This window comes from Chelonoidis abingdonii, chromosome 11, assembly GCF_003597395.2.
Source record: "Chelonoidis abingdonii isolate Lonesome George chromosome 11, CheloAbing_2.0, whole genome shotgun sequence".
Taxonomy (NCBI): Eukaryota; Metazoa; Chordata; order Testudines; family Testudinidae; genus Chelonoidis; species Chelonoidis abingdonii.
This window is the reverse complement of record NC_133779.1, coordinates 59,061,213-59,084,633: the sequence shown is the minus strand read 5'-3', so window position 1 is coordinate 59,084,633 and position 23,421 is coordinate 59,061,213. Positions and strand designations below refer to the sequence as shown.

The 23,421-nt window shown below is 51.2% G+C and overlaps 2 protein-coding genes across 3 annotated transcripts in view; both read right to left on the bottom strand.

The window, feature by feature from the left end:
• LOC116833677 (B-cell receptor CD22) overlaps nt 1-23,421 on the bottom strand; it is a 231,375-nt gene that overhangs the window by 83,684 nt on the left and 124,270 nt on the right. The window lies entirely within an intron of this gene.
• LOC116833681 (glyceraldehyde-3-phosphate dehydrogenase 2) overlaps nt 494-23,421 on the bottom strand; it is a 23,639-nt gene continuing 711 nt past the window's right edge. Inside the window, exons 1-11 of one of the 2 annotated variants that reach the window (XM_032795355.1) lie at nt 11,613-11,698; nt 9,131-9,256; nt 8,203-8,299; nt 6,300-6,406; nt 4,613-4,703; nt 4,177-4,295; nt 3,606-3,687; nt 3,340-3,491; nt 2,795-2,957; nt 1,538-1,635; nt 494-898 (exon numbers count right to left, since the gene is read on the bottom strand). In XM_032795355.1, coding sequence (XP_032651246.1) covers nt 826-898; nt 1,538-1,635; nt 2,795-2,957; nt 3,340-3,491; nt 3,606-3,687; nt 4,177-4,295; nt 4,613-4,703; nt 6,300-6,406; nt 8,203-8,299; nt 9,131-9,256; nt 11,613-11,683 — 1,179 coding nt within the window. In that variant the 5' untranslated portion in view covers nt 11,684-11,698 and the 3' untranslated portion in view covers nt 494-825. Of the gene's footprint in view, nt 899-1,537; nt 1,636-2,794; nt 2,958-3,339; nt 3,492-3,605; nt 3,688-4,176; nt 4,296-4,612; nt 4,704-6,299; nt 6,407-8,202; nt 8,300-9,130; nt 9,257-11,612; nt 11,699-23,421 lie in introns of those variants that run through there. The other variant, XM_032795356.2, reaches the window with a different exon arrangement.

Sequence of the window (23,421 nt, the reverse complement as noted above, 5' to 3'; positions counted from 1 at the left end):
TTGGCCCTAGTGACTAAGCTCCCTTGCACAAAGGCCAGACAGCAGCTGTCACAGATCCCAACTCTGGTTGGGGATAACCTTGTGCTGATGGTGCTCAGTGGCAGTCCACGGGCCATTGGTTATCTATAGGCAGGTGACAAACATTCAGCAGAGAAACAAGCAATTAAAGAGGTTGCCCCCATGAAAACCCTGCAGCTATGTGGTTTGCAGATCAAGACCCTGTTAGAGTTGCTTCAGGACCTACTTTGTGCTTAAGGTGCTGTCTGGGCCTTGCTTCAGTTTCCCCTCCTCCTTGTGTATTTAGGCTTAGCTCTTTGGAGCAGGATCACATGTGCAGCCCCTGGCACTATCGCACTGTCAGAGATGAGGTGCTACTGCACTACGTTTGCAGTCCTTGGACTACACAAATAGTCTAGCACTAAAGCCATGATCTCATTTGGGCCCAGGCTTGAGAAGCAGGTGGGAATAAAGAATCTGGACAATTTCACCCATGTTTCTGCAACTTTAGGTGGCTTTTATTTCCAACACTTATGAAATCTCAATGACACTACCGCCAGAGACCACTACTAACCCAGGGCTAGGCGCCTTCCCCGGGGAGGCGTTGGTGCAGTTTTCTGGTTAGGTGCACGCAGGCTGCTGTGAGAGCAGGATTCACACACAAACACACACACGGACACGCACGAAGGTTTACGGGGACAGACGAGGCGCAGCCTTTGGGGCCATGTGGTTGAAGCATTAAGATAGGATGGATCTTGTGGCCAAATATGTCTAGAGGGGCGTGAGGTGGATTCTCCAGATGGCCTGGAATGTAAGTGGGACAGGCGCTCAGTTCTCCTTGGTGTACATGTGACTCAGGAGGTCTGCAACCCGGTTACTGTAGCCATATTCGTTGTCATACCTACAGGAAAAGGAGAGAAGTTCAGCTCTCAGCCACCTCACAATCCTGACCACAAAAGGAGACCCTCCCAACTGGATGTTTCCACATGACCTCTAGGGGGCTCCTGGTTTCCCATCCCTATTGCCTCAGCCACATGCCACTGCCCATAGGCCTCTGGACCAAACAAGGATGGTTGGAAGAAGGCAGAGGTAGTGGAGGACCTTGTGCTTAAGGCACTGACTGGGACTCAAACCCAGAACTCCTGTCCTCAGTCTTCCTGTGTGATCTCTGGCATATCCCCAGTTCTTCTCCCGGAGCTTAGCCTCAGGGCCAGTGACCTCACTAGATCTGGACTGGGACCCTCAGATTTAGCCAGTTGTTCACCCAAAGGTCTTCAGCTGGGTTACGGGGGCCCTTTGTGCATGGGACTAGGCTAAGGCACTCCAAACGTACTCTACAGCGAGGGGAAACCCAGACACCTCATGCCAGGCAAGTGAGATGCAGTTGATGGAACCTGCTGGTTCTTGACCCACTCTGAAGAGTGGTCACTGGACTCCTAGAAGGCTGGGGTGGAGGAGTCCAGCATGCTCAAGAGAGGCTGGTTTTCAGATCACTCCCTCTGCTTTGGACCAAATGCAACATCCCTCTGCCAGGCCTTACCAGGAGATGAGCTTCACAAAGTTATCATTGAGGGAGATCCCAGCTCCAGCATCGAAGATGGAGGAATGGCTGTCGCCGATGAAATCAGAAGAGACCACCTGCAAGTGAGGAGGGCATGTGTCAGGATTGGCTACTGCAGCATTTGGCTTTAGTTAGAGAGATGCAGGAGCAGGAACAATGTGTACAGGCCAGTTCAGTAGAGACTGGCCTCCCCTGGCCAGTGGTCCCCAGAAGCAGATTTGATTGCACCATATGCCGCACATCAAAATTTAATAAGGCTGAGACTATTAGATCAGTCTTACCGTTGGTATAACACAGGTCACAGAATGTCACTGTTACCCCCACACTCAACCCAAAGACTTCAGACAGACGACAGCATTTCAGTCCTCAGGAGACTCAACTGTTACATGCCACCAGCAGAGAACAGGAGAGACTGAGATGCCACCAATGCCTGAGGTCCCATTCATGACAGGGAACTGGATTGATGAGACCTGCCCAGATGATCTATGCCCCATGCTGGGGAAGAAGGTGAAAAATAAGTCCCTGCTGATTTGATGGGGTTGGGGAAGGGGAAGATTCCTGACTTATCAATTCGGCCCTGAGCATGTGAAGACACCAGCCAGGCATTCAAAAGGGGTTCTCTGGCCCACCAACCTCGGGTCCCAGCTAATGTTTCAGAGGAAATGAGAAAGCCCATATTACATCTAAAAATTCCGTCTTGATCCCTCATGCAACCAGCTAAAGCACTGAATGGTGAGTCCCCAGAAGGCCCGGAAGAATCGGTAGCAACACGCCAGGCCAATGCATGCTAGCGTGCTGCCCCCATGAGCAGGCCCTATATAGCTCTGTGGATAGAGAGCTGGCATTTGTCATGTGCTCCCCACCACTGGGACCCAACCTGAAGCAACGCTTGATGTCATCTACGGCCAGTGTTTTCTCTACCAAGGAGGTTCTGCCAGCCCTGCTAACACCACACTGCTTCATTAGCATGGTTCATCTTCAGTGCCCTTCAGACTAGGCAACTGCTGATGTGCTGCATGTGGGCACCAGTTGAGACAGGAAGTGAATCTGTATTGACAGATCTGCAGAGGGAGGGTAATGAGCTCAGCAAGCAGAACTCACCCCCACTTCTGGCATCAGAGCATCCCCTAGCAAGGCATAGGGGGTCTGTGTGTCACCCATGTTGCTTTGGCCTCCACATCCTGAGTCCAACCTTGCTGTTAGCACTCAAGATGGCTGCTCCCATTCCCTGCTCACCTCATCTTCTGTGTACCCCAGGATCCCAGCCATGGGGCCCTCGGAAGCCTTCCTCATGGCCTCTTTGATTTCAGCATAGGTTGCCGGCTTGGCGAGGCGGCAGGTTAGGTCCACGACGGAGACATCAGAGACAGGCACACGGAACGCCATGCCAGTGAGCTTCCTGTGAGGAGGAGGGAAATTCAGCCAATGAAAGAACCAGCAAGGATGGCCTGTGAGCAAGACACTCATGATGGCTCTAGAAGACCTGTCTGCAGTTCTGGAATTGGACCCCCAAAGGGAGACCCCTGGACCCTCCCAACAGAGCTGTGGTGTCTGGGGTTTTGCTTAGCCAACACTGCTAGCATGTCAGCCCCCATGAATGGTGCAAGCTTCTAAACAGATGTGGTTTGCCCATCACCATGGCCACCTCTAGGAGCCAGAGTTTCTCTCCCAGCCACCATCTGGCCTGCGGGATGTCACCCAGCTACCTGGGGCAGGACTGTTACAAAGAGGGCTAGGCCAGGGCTTCTCCTTCTGCCCACTCACTGAGACATGGCCCATACCCGTTCAGCTCTGGGATGACCTTGCCAACTGCTTTGGCAGCACCAGTGGATGCTGGGATGATGTTCTGGTGGGCACCTCTTCCATCACGCCAGGCCTTCGCAGAGGGACCATCCACAGTTTTCTGTGTGGCAGTGTAGGCATGCACCGTGGTCTGAAGGTTGAGAAGAGAAGCATGGTTATGAGCTGGTAGATGCTAGAGAGAGTCAGTCACCTGTTCCTGCACACAGGTGAGCGGCTGGGAGTCAACAGCACACAGAAGACTTACCATGAGTCCTTCCACAATGCCAAAGTTGTCATGGATCACCTTGGCCAGAGGCGCCAGGCAGTTGGTGGTGCAGGAGGCATTGCTACATGGGGAGGGAAGGGAGTCAGACTGATGTCTAGCAAACACCTGCTACTGGAGGAGTGCCAGTAGCCTGCCTAGTTGAGTTCCTATTCCCACCATCACCTCCATTTCTCCCTGGTGTAAGGGATACCATAGAAACCATGTGATTAGGATAGTCTTTGTTCACATGTCAAGGTGGAAGCCCACCTGCCCTGCTCTTGAGGGGACAATCTTCCAGCACAAGCTGTCTATAGGCCTCTTGCTTCCCAACCGTATGGCACGAGTCGCTAAGTTCTCATCTTGTGCCCTTTCCTCAGGCACATATCCCCAAAATGGAGGCTCTCAAACATCCCTCTGATCCCAAAGGGCAGATCCATGCCCTCATCTCTCCTTGGCAATGTACAAGCCGGACTCAGGAGATCACTCCAAGCCAGTCTGGAGAGCAACTCAAAGTCACCCCATCCTATTGTCCAACTCCCTGCCACACATGATGTGGGGAGGCAGGTCTTACCTGACAATTGTCATGCTGGATGGGTCATACTTGTCCTCATTGACACCCATGACGAACATGGGAGCATCGGGGGAGGGGGCGCTCACTACCACTCGCTTGGCTCCACCTTGTATATGGGCCTGTGGAAGAGGAAGCTAATCATGGGGGAGCCTGCTATGCAGAAGGTCAGGCCAACCTCATCTGGAGGAGTTAGGCACTAGCAGAGCTAGGTGTTGATGGAAGACTCCATCACACCAAGGTCTTGGATGAAGGCTGCCCAGGAGAATGGCAGCCCAGGCAGAGCCAGGCTGTCCTAGCCCTGTAATGGCTCAGCTTGTTAGCCACAGGTTCTCATCAAATTCCCAGTCAAGGAGGACAAGCAGGTGTCTGAGCCCCAAATGCCAATCAGACATGGGCTTGCAGTTCCTGTACCAAGCTAGGTAGCTCAGACACTCACCGAAGCTTTGTCAATGCTGAGGAAGACTCCGGTGGACTCGACAACGTAAAGAGCTCCTGCGTCACCCCAGGGAATCTCACTGGGCTTCATGCTGTAAGAGACAGCAGACCAGGGTTACTGCGCCAAGGGCCAGCTATTTCCAGGAGATCAATGCACATGTTTAAGCCCAGATGAGGATTCAGTCCCAATTCCATACAGCTTGAGGGAGTGGTGTGGGATCCCCAGCCTCCAAGGACCCTGGTACACCAGCCCCTTGGCACCCAACTCTTCCTTTGACAATCTGTCATTTCTAGGGTGACCTAGAGATACAGCTGAGTGGAGACTCATCAGCAATCTGGAGAAAGGCTGGACTTTGGTTTCAAGGCACTGGACAGATACTCTTGAGATCTAGGTTCAAGAGCCAGCTCCACCAGCCCCCTGAGCAGCCATGCACTAGATCTGTGACTTGGTTCCCCCCCCCCCCCCCCAACTGTAAATCTGTCCTATTTCCCCTTGCTCACAGGGGGCTGGGAAGAAAAGCCCATTAGTACTTGTGTGCAGCCTATCATTGTGGTGTCTGCCACCCAAGTACCTAGAAATCACTGCATAGCTCTGTCAGGTCCATGCACCACCCCTTCATTTGCACTAGCATGATCCTTCAGGGGTCCAGACCCCTGGATTTTACCCTCTAGGTGCTAGGCTCGTCTCCTAAGTTGAGCTGTATTCTCAGCAGGGACTTCTCATCCAGTCTGGCCTGTATAACAGGCCAGAGAAATTCATCATGCATTGAGACCAATCACTTCTGATTTGGCATGAAACCAGACTGACATTTCCAGCTAGCCATGCTCTCAGCTCAACCTGACGGGCTTCAGAGTCAGGGGAGGTGTCTCCTTTACACTACAGATTCACATCTTGAAGTGAAGCAGGCAGGGTTAGTGATGCAGGAGGCAGATTAGGACATCTGGGCTCTGCTAGACTGGTATGAGTCTCACATACTTGGACATGCTATATGGGAAAGCAGTTATTTCTCTAGACACTGCTGAATGATGCAGTGTACAGGAGTTGCTGTCTGTACACTGCAGTTCTACCACCTCTGAAGTGGCACATGGCAGCTGATTTAATGCCAGTGCTAGCTTCCTGTCCTAGACTATGTACAGGAAGTTTACTACAGCCAGCTGAAACTGAGGGAAGGAGTTTTATCCTAACCATCAGAATGCTGGAGTGATGCCACCATGGTGCAGAAAGGCTCTCAGGACTCAATGCTTAGTTTTCCCAGCCAGCCAACAGAAGACAGCCCTCCAGCCATTTGGCAACTATTAGCACTGATCCACTGTCAAAGGACCCTCACATTCTGCAGCACCATGCACACAGCTCAGAGGTCTCCCTTCCCAGCGTCGAGCAGACTGGCCCTGCTTAGCTGCAAGATCCCAAGCACTATGCCAGTGATGAGGTGCCAGGTGCTAGTCCGCACCCTGTGCTACATAGGAACAGCCAGACTGGGTCAGACCAAAGGTCCATCTAGCCCAGTATCCTGTCTTCTGACAGTGGCCAATGCCAGGAATGAACAGAACAGGTAATCAAGTGACCCATCCTGCTGCCCATTCCCAGCTTCTGGAAAGCAGAAGCTAGGGACACCATCCCCATCCATGCTGGCTAACAGCCATTGATGGGTCATGGAGAATAGGTCCATTCAGCTCCCTCTACTCACCACTGGAACACTGAAATCTCATTGCCATCCACCACCAGCTTGCCATCTTCAGCCTTCACCTCGCCGCTGTAGCGACCGTGAGTGGAGTCATACTTGAACATGTACACCTGAGAGGTGAGAACATGTGAGCCTAGCAGCCCAAGCTTTTGTGGAGTTACCCGAGGCAACTGCTGTCATTCAGCAGGGGAGTCTCCCTAACTGATCGACTCCGCTTCCATCAACCACGAAAGGTTAAGCCAGTGACCAGTTCTCTTCAAGAAGGGGACTGATCAGCAGCAAACCTCTGGCTGTGCAGCAGAGCAGTGAGCATTAAGACTATCCTCTAAGCAGATCCAGAGGAGGATGCACCCTCATTTGGTGTCAGCACAGGGAAGAAGAGCCAAGCTCCTTAAAGCTAAGAGGTATGGTGCCTTTAGCTCAGTGCCTAGCACTGGGCAATCAAACCCAGTGACCGCAGGATGGGTCCTAGACAAAGCTGGGTGTCAGAAACGCAACAGCTCCTTCGCAGCCAGCAGTTGCTGTATACTTAAGGCCAAGAGAAAAACCCAAGTCTCCCAGCCAGCTTTAAACTATGGGAGCTGGCTTGGACTGGAACACAAGGATCAAGTCCCAGGTGAGGCAGCTCAGAGGAAAGTTAGCCATGGCTGTGTGACAATGTGCACCCTATATTTACGGCATGTTTTGTACAAAGTCTGCCTTGTGAGGCATCAGTTTAAAAGATTGATCATTTAATACCCTGTTGGATTGGATGTGTGGTCATTGCATGGGCATCTGTGAAGTTGGAAGCACACACACAGGCTTTCAGATACAACAGTGAAGAAGCTAGACAACGCTAATGGCGCCATTAAAGGAAATCCACACACCCAGGGACTATCTCAGGAATTGTTTACAATGGAGGCTTCCCAGGGGGCACTGGAGGATGCTTGCTGGGAGTGGGGGGGGGGGGGGGGAAGACTCCCACATCATAAGCAAAGATCTTTCTAGCAAACTGGAAGAAGCTATACAAGTGGGGAAGTGATATCACCACTTTGCCTGGCTTCCCCTATAACACAACACCAGAGGAACAAAGATTGAACTGGGGAAGGGGATCCCAAGCAGGAGAGAATAATTTGAGCCTGTATAAGCAAAAACTGTAGCTGCTTGTACTAGCTAACAGGGCGAGACACTCCTTGATTCAAATCCTATCTAGTGTATAAATCTTAGATTGCGTTTGTTTTATTTCATAGGTAATCTGCACGCTCACTAAAATCACTTAAAATCTTTCTGTAGTTAATAAATCTGCTTTATATTTTTAACTAGCAAAACGCTGTTTTAGAAGTGTTTGGTGAATCTGCTCATGAACAAAAAATGGCGCATTGTCCTCTCCACACAGAGGGGCAGACTGGGTAATAAATTTATACCCGTCAGGCTTTTGACTAGGCCAAGACAGTACAGCTCTGGGGTCTTAGGGTGCGGAGCTAGGGGAAGCTGGCTGGACCCTCTCTATTGTTAGTTCACGAGTGGCTGAGGAGAAGCATTCAGGTAACTGAATCTGGGTGTTCCTACCTGTGTAGATGTTTGTGTGAGTGCAGGACTGGGAAAGATCTGCAGCTAGTTACAGCTGCAGTGAGAGAGGGGACCCAGATTAGTATGTCAGAGGGCTCAGCAGTACCCCAGTTCCAGGCTGCACTCCAGGGAAGCCAGATACAGGCTGAACAAGGCCCCTCAGTCCTCAGCTCCTGTCACACGCTGATGTGCCTGCGGCGTGGTGGGATGGGCCAGCTATCACTATCTACATAGGGTTGAGGCTGGAGATTGTCCAGGGACACTGAGAACTAACTATGGGAGTCTGAGCTTCTGAGAGGTGCAGAAGAGTGTCATAGGCAGGATAGTCTGGCCATTGGATTGAGGGTGGTCAAGTTACCATGTAGTTGAGGTCAATGAAGGGGTCATTGATGGCCACCACTTTGAGTCCTTTCTCCAGGCAGGCTCGGAGGACCAGACGTCCGATACGGCCAAATCTGGAACAGGAATGTTAGTAGTTAAATAGGTTTCAGAGTAGCAGCCATGTTAGTCCGTAACCACAAAAAGAACAGGAGTACTTGTGGCACCTTAGAGACTAAAATTTGAGCATAAGCTTTCGTGGGCTACAGCCCACTTTAAATAGATTCCCGTAGCCATAGTCCCATCCAGGGAGCAAGTCATGAAGGGACGTCTCTTCCATGCTGGCTTTTGAGCTTCCTTAGCCATTGAGAGGCCCCGCCTCACTTGCAGCGCAGCCAATGGGAGCTCAGTCAGAGTGGGCTTCCCCACAACTGTCAATCACTAGGACATTAAGCTACTCCCTTAGCTTTGCATTCTAGTGGTGCCCCCTAGCACTGACCTGGTAGTAGCACAAGGCAGCCGCCCTAACTCCCCCTGACATCAATTCGGCAGCTGCAGCAGAGTTAAGTGCTTCAGGAGGACAGCCTGGTGACCCCTGAAGTCACCTCTGACTAAGAAAGCAAGGACTGCATTGTTGGGCTCACTACTGCTGTGAATGAGCCGGGCAATTCCTTGAAATTAAGATGGCTGCCAGTTAGCGTGGGTCTGGTGATGCCAAAGAGCCAGGTGCTATTTTGAATGCAGGATGCATTCCCAGCCACTGCAGGGAGTCACCGAGTGACTTGCAAAATGAGTGGAAGCACCGCAAGGTTGATTTTACTGAAGCTGCCTCTTATGGCCACTACTTCTTACTCCACGCAGCAGAACTTTCTACTCCTGCTGCGCTGGGCAGCCCCACTTGTGTCACAGCAGCAGAGAGCCACAACTCCTGCCCTGGGGGCAGCACAAGAGGGAGTTTGGGGCCTTACCCGTTAATCCCAACAGTGAGCTCAGACATGACTGGTTCTACTAGTTTCTCTGCTGGAGCCGGAGCCGGTGCCGGTTCCTCAACTTTCTCTGGTACGGATGGTTTTCGGGACTGGGAGACCTCAAGTCTGGAAGGAAGAGGAGGAATTAGAGCAGAGGCTGGGGCAGATGCCAGTATAAGATAACAGACAGGCCTTTTTGCAACGGAAAACCACAGCTCCTTTACAGGAACTAGGAACACGGGATTTGCCCAACTACCTCAGTCCAGTGGGTCCATCCAGACCACTATCCCAGCTCCCACCACGGCCTGTCCTAATTTCATTAGAGGAAGGTGCAAGAAAGGCCCCCTCGAGAGCAGTGATGGAATAGCCTGCCCATGGTACAAAGTGTCTTCCTGACCTCCTTTAGAGGTTGAGGCTTATGCCCCGAAGTCTGAGGGTTACATCTCTTCCAAAACCCTATTTTAAGAAACCCTCTGAACTCCGGCTATTCTGTGCCCTTCCTGAATCCCTCTCAGCTCTTGGTCAAAGTGACCTCTTGTGGCACTGAGTTCTGCAGACCAGAAGCATGGAACAAAACCATCTGATCAGTTCTAAGTGTGCTGCCCATCACTCCCCTTGTTTGCACAGGGGAGGAGGTGAACAGCAGCACCCATTCCAGTCTCTCCCATTTGCTATTGGGCACCTCATAATCCCTCTATTTCTGCTCTAACCTTTGAGATCCGAGTGATCCAGTCAAGGGCACCCAACTAACAAGGCTGCTACACAAATAGTGTTTTACAGTAGTGCCTTGGGCTGATCCAAAAACAGGGCCCCATTGTGCTACACACCGCAAGAGCAGCAATCTGTGTGCCCTGAAGACCTGATTTCAACAAAATTCAATCTGATCTATCCTATGCCTCACACACTTGCACCATTTGCTTTCCAGGGGCGACTGCGTATTGAGCAGGAGTCTTGTCCAGACAGGGGTAGCGGTTTCAGAATAAGTTAGGGTGTGAACTTAAAACCTGGGAGCTATTCCCAGAAGTGTCCCCCCAGGGAGCCAATCCTAGAGTGGCTTCAGAGAGATAATCCAGAATAGCTTCTGCAGAACAGCTCCCTGTCAGTTTTCCCCTGTTGATGAATCCACAGTGAGGCACAGGACTATAAAGTGACATTGTATTCAACATGCTGCCTCCTTTGTGTCTATCAGTCCTGGCTATCAGTCCTCCCCAGTAAGGTAAAGTTACACTAGTCAGCCTGCAGGTACAGCTAGGGAAGCATGAGCTGGATTCTATGCTGACTCTGGCACCAGAGTTTTTAACGAAGCCCCAGTGGAGGAGTCCATTGCATTGGACAGAAGGAGAAGCTTGCTTTACTTTGGGTATGGCTACACTGCAATCAGAGCTGTGACCACAGCATGCGCAGACCTACCTGATCTAGCTAGCATGATGAACAGCAGCTGCAAAGCTGACGCAGCACAGAGTAGCCACTCAAGTCCATACACAGGATCCCAGCTCATGCTGAGGTTTCACTGCTGTTATTTCAGCTGGCTAGATCAATGCTTAGGGCCCTACCAAATTCACAGCCATGAAAAACATGTCATAGACCATGAAATCTGCTCTCCCCTGGTGAAATCAGGTCGTGTGCTTTTACCCTATACAATAGGGATTTCACGGGGAAGACCAGCATGTCTAGAATTGGGAGTCCTGACCCAAAAGGGAGTTGTAGGGGTGTGTCGTATTGACACCCTTACTTTTGCGCTGCCTTCAGAGTTAGGCAGCCAGAGAGTGGTGGCTGCTGGCCAGGTGCCCGGGTCTGAAGGCAACACCGAAGTAAGGGTGGCAATACCACACCATGCCACCCTTACTTCAGTGCTGCCGCCTTCAGAGCTGGGCAGCTGGAGAATGGTGATTGCTGATGATGGCCCAGGTCTGTAGGCAGCAGCGCAGAAGTAAGGGCAGCACAATCCCCTCTACAATAACCTTGTGACACCACCCCACAGCTTTTTTGGGTCAGGATCCCTACAATTAGAACTGAGAAATTTCATATTTAAATAGCTGGAATCATTAAATTTAGGACTTAAATCCTATACTATGAAACTGACCAAAGTGGACCATGAATTTGGTAGGGCCCTATCAATGCTGTATGTGCTACAGTCACACCTCTGAGTGCTGTGTAGACATACCCAGATTGGAACAGAGACAGAGGCCCATGTTTCAAGGGCTTAGATGCTACCAGAATACATAGAAAATCATCTACCAAATAGCCCTGCAAATTTACCCTGGGATCAAGTTGTTTCAGAGATTAAAGTGCAGAGGTCACTATCTGCTCCTACCAAGGAGGATCAAATCTTAGTTTAAAAAAGGGAAGCCTGCAGTAATTTGCTTCTCACTACACACAGCTGTAAAGGAGAGCAAATCCCAAGAAATACAGTCTCATAAGGCCAGAGTAAGGCCCACGTGTACTTAAGCTCCCCCTAAGATTCACTTATATCAGAGCTTACCTGAAAACTTTGACACTAACAGATGATCCAACTGACTCCTGGCTCAACGGGGAGTTACAACGCTGCAGCATTTTGCAGGCTGCCCTAGCTACTGACTGGAGATACTGAAAACAGTGAGTTCAAGACACTTTTTAAAACTGATCTTTAACATAATCATTGACTATACTAAGCTCTATGTTGCTCTAACAGTTAGCATGGGTCTCTTAGAGAAAGGACCCAGAGAAGTCATCTTTACTTTCAGTTCCTTTGACACTGGTGTAGTCCCATCATGGGGTCACCAGCTCTGATCCTGCACAGCACTTGCCCCCGCCCCCCCCCTCCCATCTCCTGCAACAGCTACTCACATGCTTATGTGCATGAAGCACATTCAGATGGAGCGTCCAGAGAAGGTGGGAGGCCTGTTTTGTCAGGGCAAAGTCAGCCCAGCAGAGGCTAGGCAGGGAAAGGGCTTGTGGGTTGAGTGCAGGAGTAGATCTAGAACACCTGTAATTGACCCTAATCAAGTCAATTTCACCTCTAAGACACTTCAGGGCTCAAGTCCTTCCCACTGTTCCCTAGCCTCAGGCAGGTTGGGGGCATCCTTGAGGGAGGTCTCACCCCCCCCCCACCCAACTGAGCAGAGGATTCTGTGGGGAACAATGAGGGCCTTTCTGCAGACCCCAACCCAATCCATGATGGGGTAGCAGCAATGAGTCCCCACTCCCTTCCAGCACTCTGACTGGATGAGCCAGCTAGGACCTTTCCAGAGCAGGTGTCAGAGTTAATGCAACACAGATGCATGGGACATTACCCCTGCACCACCCTGCTATTGTTTCAGGCTCCCTGCAGATTCAGATGCCGCCATGTCAATTGTGCTAGGTGCATGCGTTTTCATAACCCAGAGCAATACAAGTGGAAGCTAAAGCCCAGCAGCCAGGTCATTCATTAGGCAGGTGTATCAGAATGTGGCCTACTGAAGTAGTGGAAATACACAACACACCAATCCCCTGATAGCATAAGTACTTTGCTAGGCCCATTTACGCAGCCCCCTGCTTCCATCAGCTATAAATCCTGGTATGATGCTGCCAGCCATCATCTTGCATCTCTGAACCAGCAGAATATAGCATCAACCAAAAGATTCCCAGAGGCCCTGCTCCACAACATCAGTTACAAGGTCAAATGGCAAAGGTGAATCTGCTCTCTTCTACCCTAGTGGGGCCTCATGCCACTCTGCTTTGTGTTTACACTGAGCCTGAGCCTTTTGAGCACCAAATCCCTCTGGAGTCTGCCCCTCAAACAAAAAAACAGAAGAGCAAGTGATTCATGCATCAAAGGCCACTTCATTTCAGGGACCCGTGCTTTTGGCAAGCAATTTGAGTAGCTCACATCCCCAACCTTTAGTTTGACAGCCTCTTTTATCCAGGCCTCCCTCAGATACAGAAGCAGTGTGACAAGGGTTAGTGCACTGGATTGGAAATCAGGGTTCCCAGGTTCTGGTACCAGTTGGCATGACCTTGTCCAAGGTCACACCATGTCTGTGCTTCAGTTTCCCTATCTGTACAAGAGTGGGAGAATGCCCCATTTTAACTGGACTCTAGGTTTTAACAGAGCTAACAGCATATGACCGAGTCATCCTATTGCTTCAGCGCTAGACAGTCTTGGACTCTCCCCAGATATCAGTTAAGTCACATACCAAGAAACTAAGGCAGAAATCACTAGCACTAACTGAATACAGTCACAGAACAGCAGGATTTCAAAGTGACCTCAGGAGGTCATCTAGTCCAACCCCCTGCTCAAAGCAAGGCCAATCCCCAGATTTTTACCCCAGATCCCTAAATGGCCCCCTCAAGGACTGAACTCACAACCCTGGGTTTAGCAGGCCAATGCTCAAACCACTGAGCTATCCCTACCCCCCAGTCCAGATGTCCTGACCCCCAGTGCCTACCCAAACCACTAAAGGCAGTGTCTAGGTCTTACATGCTGCCAACCCTCTGCCCCACAAAAAAAAAAAAAAAAAAAAAAAAAAAAATCACAGGGACCGGGGTCTACAGAGCAAAGAAATACCCAGAAATCTCACAGGCAAGCCAAACAAGGAAGACAGCTAACTACAGACGCAGCAGATCAATGCAGGCAGACACAGGGTTTGGCCTGAGCCCTGATGGAGTGCTAATATCCAGCCACCACCAAAGAATTAAGCCACCTGTGAGGGTGCACTCAGCACTGCAGACCTTTGATTGAAGAGCTGGGCAAGGATTTATTGTACAATTCATTCCCCCTACCCCCAGTCAGAATCCAGGAGGTTGTAAATTGAAATAGAGGCAGCAGATGGCATTTTGCTTCAAGATGGCCAGCTCTGCAAGATGGACTCTGCAGCAGAGCACCATGTGAGGATCAGCTCCCAACACCCCGCTTGCATTTGGTGGAAGCATCACTTCCATGCCTAGCAGAGGGACCATGGCCAGCTCTCACTCCACAGCTACTAGTCCTGAAATCTAAGACCATGGCTACACGATCACTTATTTGGCAAAACGTATGTTGCTCAGGGGTGTGAAAAAACCACCTTTCTGAGCAACACGAGTACTCATGCCAGTGAAACTTGGGTGCACACTGCTAGGTTAGTGGGAGAGCTTCTCTTTTAAGTGGTTTTATCATGTCAACAGGAGAGTGCTCTCCTGTCAGCATAAAGCAGCTACACAAGTGATCTTACAGGGGCGCAGCTGCGCCAGTAGGGAACTTACAGCAGCACAACTCTAGTATAGACATGGGCTAAGTGCGGCAGGAAGGCCCACCTAATATGACTGTGCTACCCAAGGGAGAGAAGGTGCAGAGGACGTGCTGTTCTAGAGGCAAGAGGACTAGATCGCTCATTTCCGCAGCATCACTGCAAAGCTACGCTTGCCACATAAATGGCGGGTCTCCATTTTGGCACAACTCTGAGACCCGTCTATATCCTTACAAATGTCTGATAAATAATCAGAGCGTGAATTACCACAGCAACTAGGACTCCTTCTCATGGAGTAGGACCGCTTTGTGCTAGGAGTCCATCACCACGGCCCCTTTCCCAGTTGCCCCCAACTGCATGGGGAATATGTAGCTTTAGGGCCTACACACAGAAGAATACAAAGGATCTTAAAGGTAGATCATCTGCAGCAGCCCAGCTAAGGTTTTAACAGAACTAATGGCATACGATTGAGTCATCCTGTTGCTTCAGCACTCGACAGTCTCGACTCCTCCGGATATCGATTCAAGATAAGCTGGCCAGTCTGTACTGGCTGTGGGTGGCAGAGAGAGAGAGATGTGGCCTCTTCCACCCCACTGCAGGCATTCTACTGCAGTGACATTGAGAGGTCAGGACGCAGAACGCCAAAACCAGATGAGAATGCATTAGGTACACGCCACAGATACTGCCATCTTCGCTCAGGCACGGATACCCGGCGTCAAACCTCAGGGACTTCACAAGCATCATTATGAATGTGGAGAGCTGGGGAGATTAAGTGACCTTGGAAGAGTCAGTAGCAGAATAGAATGCAAGCCACCCAACTCCCTCTGCTTCCACCACTATACCGTGTTGCCTCTGTAAGACAACTGGCACCCACCTCACTAGGTTTCCTCAAGCACAAAAGCGGGTGTCTGCTTTCCCATGCCAGAGGATGCATCCAGTTTCACCTCTGGCAGATTTCCAGCAATCAAAGACAGGAAGTCTGCTCAGTTTAGATACTCACTCAGCACCATGGCCGAGGGTCACAAATATGCTCTGTATGCATACCCCTTTTTCTTCTGAAAGGAGGAGGCAGAAGAGAGAACAGCTTGCTGGCTGCAGATGCTGGTAAGGCATGAATGCCTCCCTGGAGAGGAGCTATAAATGTACGTGGGTCTCTGGGGCCTGAAGTACTGATGAAAAGTGCTAGGTAATACAAGTGTAGATCTCAAAGTGCTTTACAGAAACTGCCTCAGTTTCCCCATCTGTGATATGGGGGGTAAAGAGGGGAAGTGACTTGCCCAAAGTAGCAGGACCTAGTAGATAGAGTACTCAGCTCTCCCACCGTCTACACTAGGTTGCAACAGATCAGCACTGTAACCATCAGCCTTGAACAGGATTACAGACAGCTGCTTCTCACCCTGCCACCAGTGGCTGATTTTAAGCTAGATGCCATATGAACTAATAGGGGGGAGACCGCCTCTTCTGCGGAGAGGAGGGGCATATGACACCGTAGTGGTGCAATACAGCAGAGGCTGGGCAATATTGCAGCCTGTTCTGATAGAGGCACAATTCTGCGGTGGGGAGCATGCCACCTCCTGGCTGTGCAACTGCTACCCCCACCTAGATCACATGGAGGGAGGGGGGACAATATAATCTCACTAGAAGTACAACAGTTCGGAAGGAAGCAGTTTAAATCCCTGCAGGGTCAGGGGATTTTCACCACCCGCTGTCTAAGCGGTGCAACTGGAAGGACAAGCATGCTAGCAATAAAACGCTTCCTATATCAGAGGGGGCAGGGCACAGAAAGGAGAGCAGAGGGCCAAGCAGCAAGGCATATTCCCTGGAGGTATTCTGGGCTGGGGGAATGGGGGTCCAGCTCCAACCCAGCACATGAGAGGCCAGGAAGGACAAGGCCTCAGACAGGAGATGCAGTTGCAGCCCCAGGGTTTGGTCTATTTTGAGTGGATTCTATTTTAATTAAGCAGCACAGAACCCATTTGATCTGATCAGCAGGGAGACTCTGCCCATTGAAGATCTCCCACACGGGGAGGCGATGGGTGGTCCAAGGGAAGAGGAATGCAGCTGCCCATCCCCCACAGAAGGATGGACTCATTTCTTGCAGGGGGTGATTAGAAGGTAAAGCCTCCTATGGCCCAGCCCGGAGGGGGAGGGGAGGTGATGCACAGTCTGATTGGAGTTTCCCCTGCTGTTGCCATGTTTCTAGAGAGATCCATGATGCAGGCTGTGACTTGGTGGTGCCTTTGCACCATCACCCTCCCCTCCATCCCACCCCCCCTTTGCAGACATCTCCCCCTCAAGCTGCCCCAAACACATGGAACTGCTCCCCAAGCAGATCCCTGCACTCCTCTCCCCACCCCAGGGCACCCGGATTGCTCCCACCTCAGAGCTGCATCCCTTCCTGACCAGATAGGGAACCTCCACCTCCCCCCCCCGCCCCCCATAGATCCCAACACACCCCTGGGCCTTCTCCCATTTACACTTCACCCTAGATGCCTGTTCCACTCCCATCCTACCCTCCATCCCCTCCTCACAACTCCCTGCACTGTCCCCCAGCCTCCTCCCCATCTGCAGCATCCTCTACCCCCAGCTCCCCACAGCTGCAGTCCCTGCCCCACAGCCCCCCTCAGTTCTGCCACTACTAACTACCCCCACAAGCTCCTACACATGCTGCCCCTCTCACCTCCTCTTGGCCCCCCTCTCCACATCACCCCCATCTAACCCCACCTCATGCAGCCATCCACTGCTCCAAATCCAGCCCCAAAGCCCTGCTGTTCACCACAGCCCCCCGCCCCCACTTCCCCAGCCCACTCTGTGTAAGTGTGTTTGGCTGTGGTGATGGGCAATCACTCACTCATAGCTACCCAGGTTGCACTCAATCCCACCCCTCCAGCCAACCACCCTCACCCCAAATCTATCCCCTGCTGCATCCCCCACAGCTTCTCCCCACCAGGAGCACCCTACTTCCAAACCCCACACCCCCTATATCCAGCACCTCCCCCCATCCCCCATATCCAGCCCCCCGGATTAACGGGTTTTTGCTATCAACCCATTTTCTCCTCATGTTCAAGCGGCCTCGCCAAAAAGCGAGGGAAGCCGTGCCTACTGGGCGATGCCATCGCCAGTCGCTTGACTCGCAGCGCCCGCAGGGAAAGCAGCTTTTCTGGAAAGCTCTTCCAGGTCAAGAATTCATTAGGCAGTCTCTGGCTGGACCAGACGTCAAAGTAGATGATCACCATTCCCTCGTGAGACCTACCTATGAATCCATTAGAACCTGCCTATGTAGCAACACTGGCACAGATCTAACTGGAGGGGCAACGCACGAGATGGACCGAAGCGCATATGACCCATATCTCAGTGCTCCACCTCTCCAGATCCGTGGTGTTTTTCCTGTGCTTTGCAGCACTGTACAGCTTGGCCTGCCATAAAGCGCACACTGATCCTGAGGATGTGTAGTTGTGAATTCCCAGCCTGCCCAGCGGGACGTGTGTACGCTCACATCGCATGCGTGACTCACTGCACAACGAGCTGGGACATCGCAGCAGCAAACACACAGTTTATGCCTGATATCCGAGCTCCCACCTTGCAGCAGAGTTCTGCTCTGCAGGAGAGGTGGCTCTCATCTGCTTTTAGCAGTGCGGCATTGGCACACAGGATAGTTGTGCTTCTAGCCAAAGAGGAGCTGAGGTATGTGGTGCGTGACACGCACACACAGAGAATACCGACACACAAAGCCAACACACCCAACAGGCAGAGTTCTCCGTTCCAGCAAGGGAAGCAGGGATGCACACACATTCATGTGCAGTGATATAAATTATGCACAACATTCTCATCAAACACCTTACCTATCATCCGTCCCATACCCCTGTATTCTATCTTCATCTCGCTCTCTTGTTATCACCTCCTTCTGTGTCTTTCCCACTAGGACCATTGATCTTCCTCTGTCCATCTATATTTCTAAACAAAACTTGAACCTGAGTCCTGCTCCACCCTCCCCCTTCGTCTACCACTTAGGATCAGGGTAGGAACCTTGCATGTGCGAAGCAGACGAAGTGTTTTCAGTGGCACTCACTTGCCTGGGTCCTGCCCAGCCGGGCTCTGCATTTAATTAATTTAAATGAATGCTTCTTACATTTTAAAACACTTTATTTAATTAATACACAATGTTGTATTTCTTTTATAGACATGAAGACTTCTAACTTAATAATGTTTTTATGCGACGCAGAACCTAAATCAGATGTGAAAAATGAAACTGCCACCACTTCTGAAAGGCTTGCCAATTGCCCTGCACTAGGACCCACTTCTTCCAGAGCTGGACACAACGAGTCGACTCCAGCTCATCTGCTCTAACCACTAATTCACTCCCCCCAGCTCTTAAATCTGCGCCCGGATAAACAGGAGTCCTGGTTCCAGGCTTCTGAGAATCCTTTCCAGCAACAGCCACCCAAAAGATCGATCAGCATCTAACAACTGGATGAGGCTCACCGGTGTGGGCCGTCCAGCCACAGGACAACTCAGCCCGGGATTATAGACCAGTCAGTCTACTTCGACACCTGCAAGATCTACCAAGAACATGATTCACACAAGTTGTAGCCCCTAAAGACATCGGTTATAGAATAGCCAAAACGATTGTCAAGAGAAACAAACCTTAAACTGAACTTTTCTATAGGGGTAAACTAGCCTAGTGATTAGGGGACAGAAGACTGGATATATCTTGTTTTGTAGGCTTTTGCGATCCAGTCCCACATTGACTTCTCATAAAAAACTATCCCACTACACATTATCTATCATATCCCCAGATACCCCCTCTATCTGTCTATCATCCTTTAACACTCCCTCTATTCTATGCCAAAAAACTTCTCTCTTTTCTTTCATCTCTCTCATTCTCGCGCTTTCTCTTGCCTGCCCCTTGCTCTCCCTCTCTTCATCTCTCTCTCCAGTGAGGCCGACGATTTATTTTTAGTCGCTTCTCCCCCCTGGCCCCAGCTGTCTCAGCCAAAGCTGCAAAACGCAACAGTGTATGAGCTGGACAGTAACCCGGGCACCTCCATAAGGCTATGTTGAGTGCCAGAAGAAGCGGGGGGGGGTCTTCAACCTCTGGGGGGTGATCTGGGAAGTGGTTCTGCATTTCCTAAACCAAATCCGGACCAAGGATGGGGCCTGAGTGGGAAGGTCATTGCTCTGAGATATACTTCCCAGGAACAGACAGATACCTGGTCATGCTGGCAGTCCATTACTGTGCGGTCTATTTATTTGGATGCTGGTTCCTTCTCTGCTTTGCTCATTGATTGGCTCGATTTTCGTCCTGCCAACATCCTGACGTATCAGTTGGGCTCTTCCTAACTCGAGAATGAATGTATTGTAGAATCATAATGGTTTGTGCCAGGCTGTTCAGCTGGTCAGGGCCCATTGTGCCGGGTGCTGCCAGACACAGCGAGAGACGATCCACTGCCAGCTGAGATCGGGGCCTGTATGTGCCAGGACAGTGCTGCAACCCAAAACACCACAAGTATTGAAGAATGCGGTTTTCCCCGAACCTCTAACAATCATTCAAAGGATTGGGAACTTATGGGTCATGGGTGATTGTTGGTAATATATGTCTTGCAGTCAAACAGTTGACAAGGGGATAGTTACTCCGACCCAGGAGTTCTGACTCGCAAGGCATCTTCCTCGAAAAACCTCAAATCACCTTCCCTCCAGAGCTGGGGAGTAGAAACCAGGATCCTAATTCCCGTTAATCTAAACCACTGCACCTGCTCCCCTCCAGACATAAGAACTCAGAGATCATGGCTCCTAATGTACAATCTGGGGCTTGTTTTTTTTCATTCTGTTCCCCTCATCATGCTCAAACCGAAGCAACGGGTACTGGCTCCATGTCCTGGCCCTCTTCTGTGCAATAGTCTGCCTAGCTGGTAACCACCAGGCAGGTTGGGTTGATTGTGCGAGTCAGGGCAGTCTGACTGTCGATGATCAATTCCTCATTCTCTTTAGTTTCCTTGCTTTCTTCCCATTACTTTTCCCCCTAACTATCAACAATTTCCTTCTGCTCCTAATGACTTACCACCCTTTCTCTGGTGTTAAGTTTTGTGTGTTGTGAATATGTTTATATGCATAGAGGTTTAACCCCCCATTTAGGGGCTGGATGGGGTGGCAGGAGTGAGGGGCTGGCGGACGTTTTGATGCCAATGCTGTGTGATGCTGGCCCGGATGCCATGGCACGGATTCTCTCCAGGCTTGCCTTTTAAAGCATCAGCCCGGTTGGCGAGAGATCAGTTGCTCCCCCCCCCCCCCGCCCACTGTCACTAGCATTATTTCACAGCTTCAATATGGCTGGCTCATTCTCTCGGCTCATTCATATGGGGCTGCGGCTTGTGGCTGCAGCCCCCTGACCGGTTGGGGTGGGATGCCTCCGAGTAATTCCGCTTGGATATAGGGGCCAGCGGCGCGGTGACCCAGTACAAGGGCCCAGCTGCCCTTCCTCAGCATACACCCCGCATCCTTCCCATGCTACACCCTATCATTCCCTAGCCATCCCCCTCATCTGTCCATCCCCTCAACTCACCATTGTCTTCCTCCTCCATTACACCCCCACTTTCTGTCTATCACTTATTCACCCCTCAACTGTCTATCTATCCCCACACACATTGCTCATCTGTCGATCCATCCCCCTTAATCCTCATCTATCTATCTTCCTCGATTCATACACCTTAATTGTTTCTACCCATCCCCATAACATCCTCCTCATCTGTCTGTCTCCATACACCATTGCCTCATTGTATCTCCCAATTACCCTCCCTCATTGTTTCATCCCCCATACCTCCCTTTCTGTCTTCCTCCTTCCATACACACAGGCCTACATCTGGTCTATACATCCTCCCATATAGTCATCCAACCTCATACACAACCCTCATCTGTCTATTCCTCACTACCACACCCCTCAATCTGTCCTATCCATACCCCTAACAACCTCATTAGTTTATCGTTCCTAACAGCACGCCTATCTGTCTAGCACCCCAACATTACCACCATCTATCTGTTTAGTATCTGTCCCCTACTCTCTATTTACCTGTCATCCCATTTATCTATGACCCATACACAACCCATCATCATTAATCTTATCGATCTCCATGTACTTACGCCAATCTTAATCTATCTTACCTGTACACCATCTAAATGTATCCCATCTACTCTATGCATAAGAACTACCTGACTGGTTCGCAAAGGTCCATCTAAACCAGTTCTGTCCAATCGGACGTGGCTTAGTCAGGTGCCCGAGGAATGCCGAACGGAAATCATCAAAGTGTCCAACCTACCCTCCGCTTCTGCGACAGAGGATAGAAGACACCATCCTATCCTACTGGCTATATATGCGGACCTGTCCTCCTATGAATTGACGTGTTCTTTTTTTACCTGTATATAGTTTGCCTTCACAACATCTCTGCGAGGAGTTCACAGGTCGACTGAGTGTTTGTGTGAGGAAATAACTTCCTTTGTTTGTTTTAACCTGCTGTTTGTTAATTCATTGGGTAACCTTAGTTCTTTTGTTATGTAAGACAGTAACAACACTTCCTTATCACTTTCTCTCACCAGTCATGATTTATAGACCTCAAACACAACTCCCCTTAGCTTCTCTTTTCCAAGCGCAAAGTCCGTCTTATTCTCTTCCTCTCATCGTTGTGTGCGCCGATCTTCACATCCTGCACTTCCGTACTAATCTACTTTTTAAATCCATCCCTCTCGTGTGCCTACCCGGGAGTCAAGGAGTCAGAAACACAGAGTCCTGGTTCTGCCTTCCCCACCAGGGGTTGCATTGCAGGCTCAGGTCACACAGGCATGTAGCATCAGACCACTACCTCCAGAGCGCCTCGCAGCAGTGATGGTCGAGGAACTCAGGAGAAGGATTGGCAAATGCGCACGAAACGAGAGGAGGGCGGGTGGAGCCTGAAGGAGCGCGTGCGCGCGCGTGTAACCGCCAGGCGACCTCGCGACGCGCCATGCACCTCGCTACGGCCACAAGCTTTGTCTCCCGCCCCTCCCGCCCGCTTTCCATCCACAGGTACTAACCTGCACGCGCGTTGCGGTTACTAAATGCGCAGCTCTGGTCGGAAGGTGGGGCAGGGAGACACACGATGCGCAGCCAGCGAGTGCGGGCGTGGCTAACGCGTGAGAGGCGTGGCAAGGGCGGCGGGAGTATATTAACGGGCGTTTGTTGCTGGTCTTCGTCGCGCCATCCAAGCACCAGAGCTTCTGTATGTGGTGCGGGGCGCAGGAGGGGCTGAGAAGGCTGGGAATTGTGGGATGGATTTGGGATATGGGGGGGGGAGGGTATGGACATGGGAGATGTGGTGTTAATGGAGGATTGTTGGGGCTAGATGATGGGAGGGGGAGGTGCTGATATGGGGTGGGTTCTGGATACGTGCGATGGGTATGGAGTAGGGTCTAGTGTGGGGGACGCTGTGGGATGCACAGGGTATAGATTTGGGAGGGGATGGTTGGAGGGACGGGCGGGATGGGGCCTGGTCTGGGAGTGCTGATTTAGGGGTGTGGGGCTTTTGGAAGTAGTTCTGGTTGGGAGAATCTGGTGGGTGCAGCGGATAGTTGGGGGTGGGGGGAGGGGATGGATGGGGGGCTGGATATGGGGATGGGGGAGGTGCTGGATTCTAGGGTGTGGGGTTGAGTAGGGCTCTGGTGGGAGAAGCATGTGGGGGATTGCAGCAGGTAATTTGGGTGGGTGAAGGCGGATGGGGGCTGGATTGGGTGATGGGAGGTGCTGGAATAGGGCGTGTGGGTTTGGAAGTAGGGTGTTTGGTGGAGAAGTGTGGGGATTGGCAGCAGGGTAATTTGGGGGACTGGTGTGAGGGGATGGATAGGGGGGGCGGAATATGGGGGATGGTGGAGCGTGCTGATATAGGTGTGGGTTTGAGTAGGTCTGTCTAGGTGGAGAAGCTGTGGGGGATGCAGCGGGTAGTTTGGGGGAGTGTGGGGGAAAGGCTGGATGGGGCTGATATGGGGAGTGCTGATTATAGGGTTGGGGTTTGGAAGTAGCGAGGCTTCGTGGGAGAGCTGTGGGGGATGCAGCAGGGGTAGATTGGGGTGTGGGGATGATGTTAT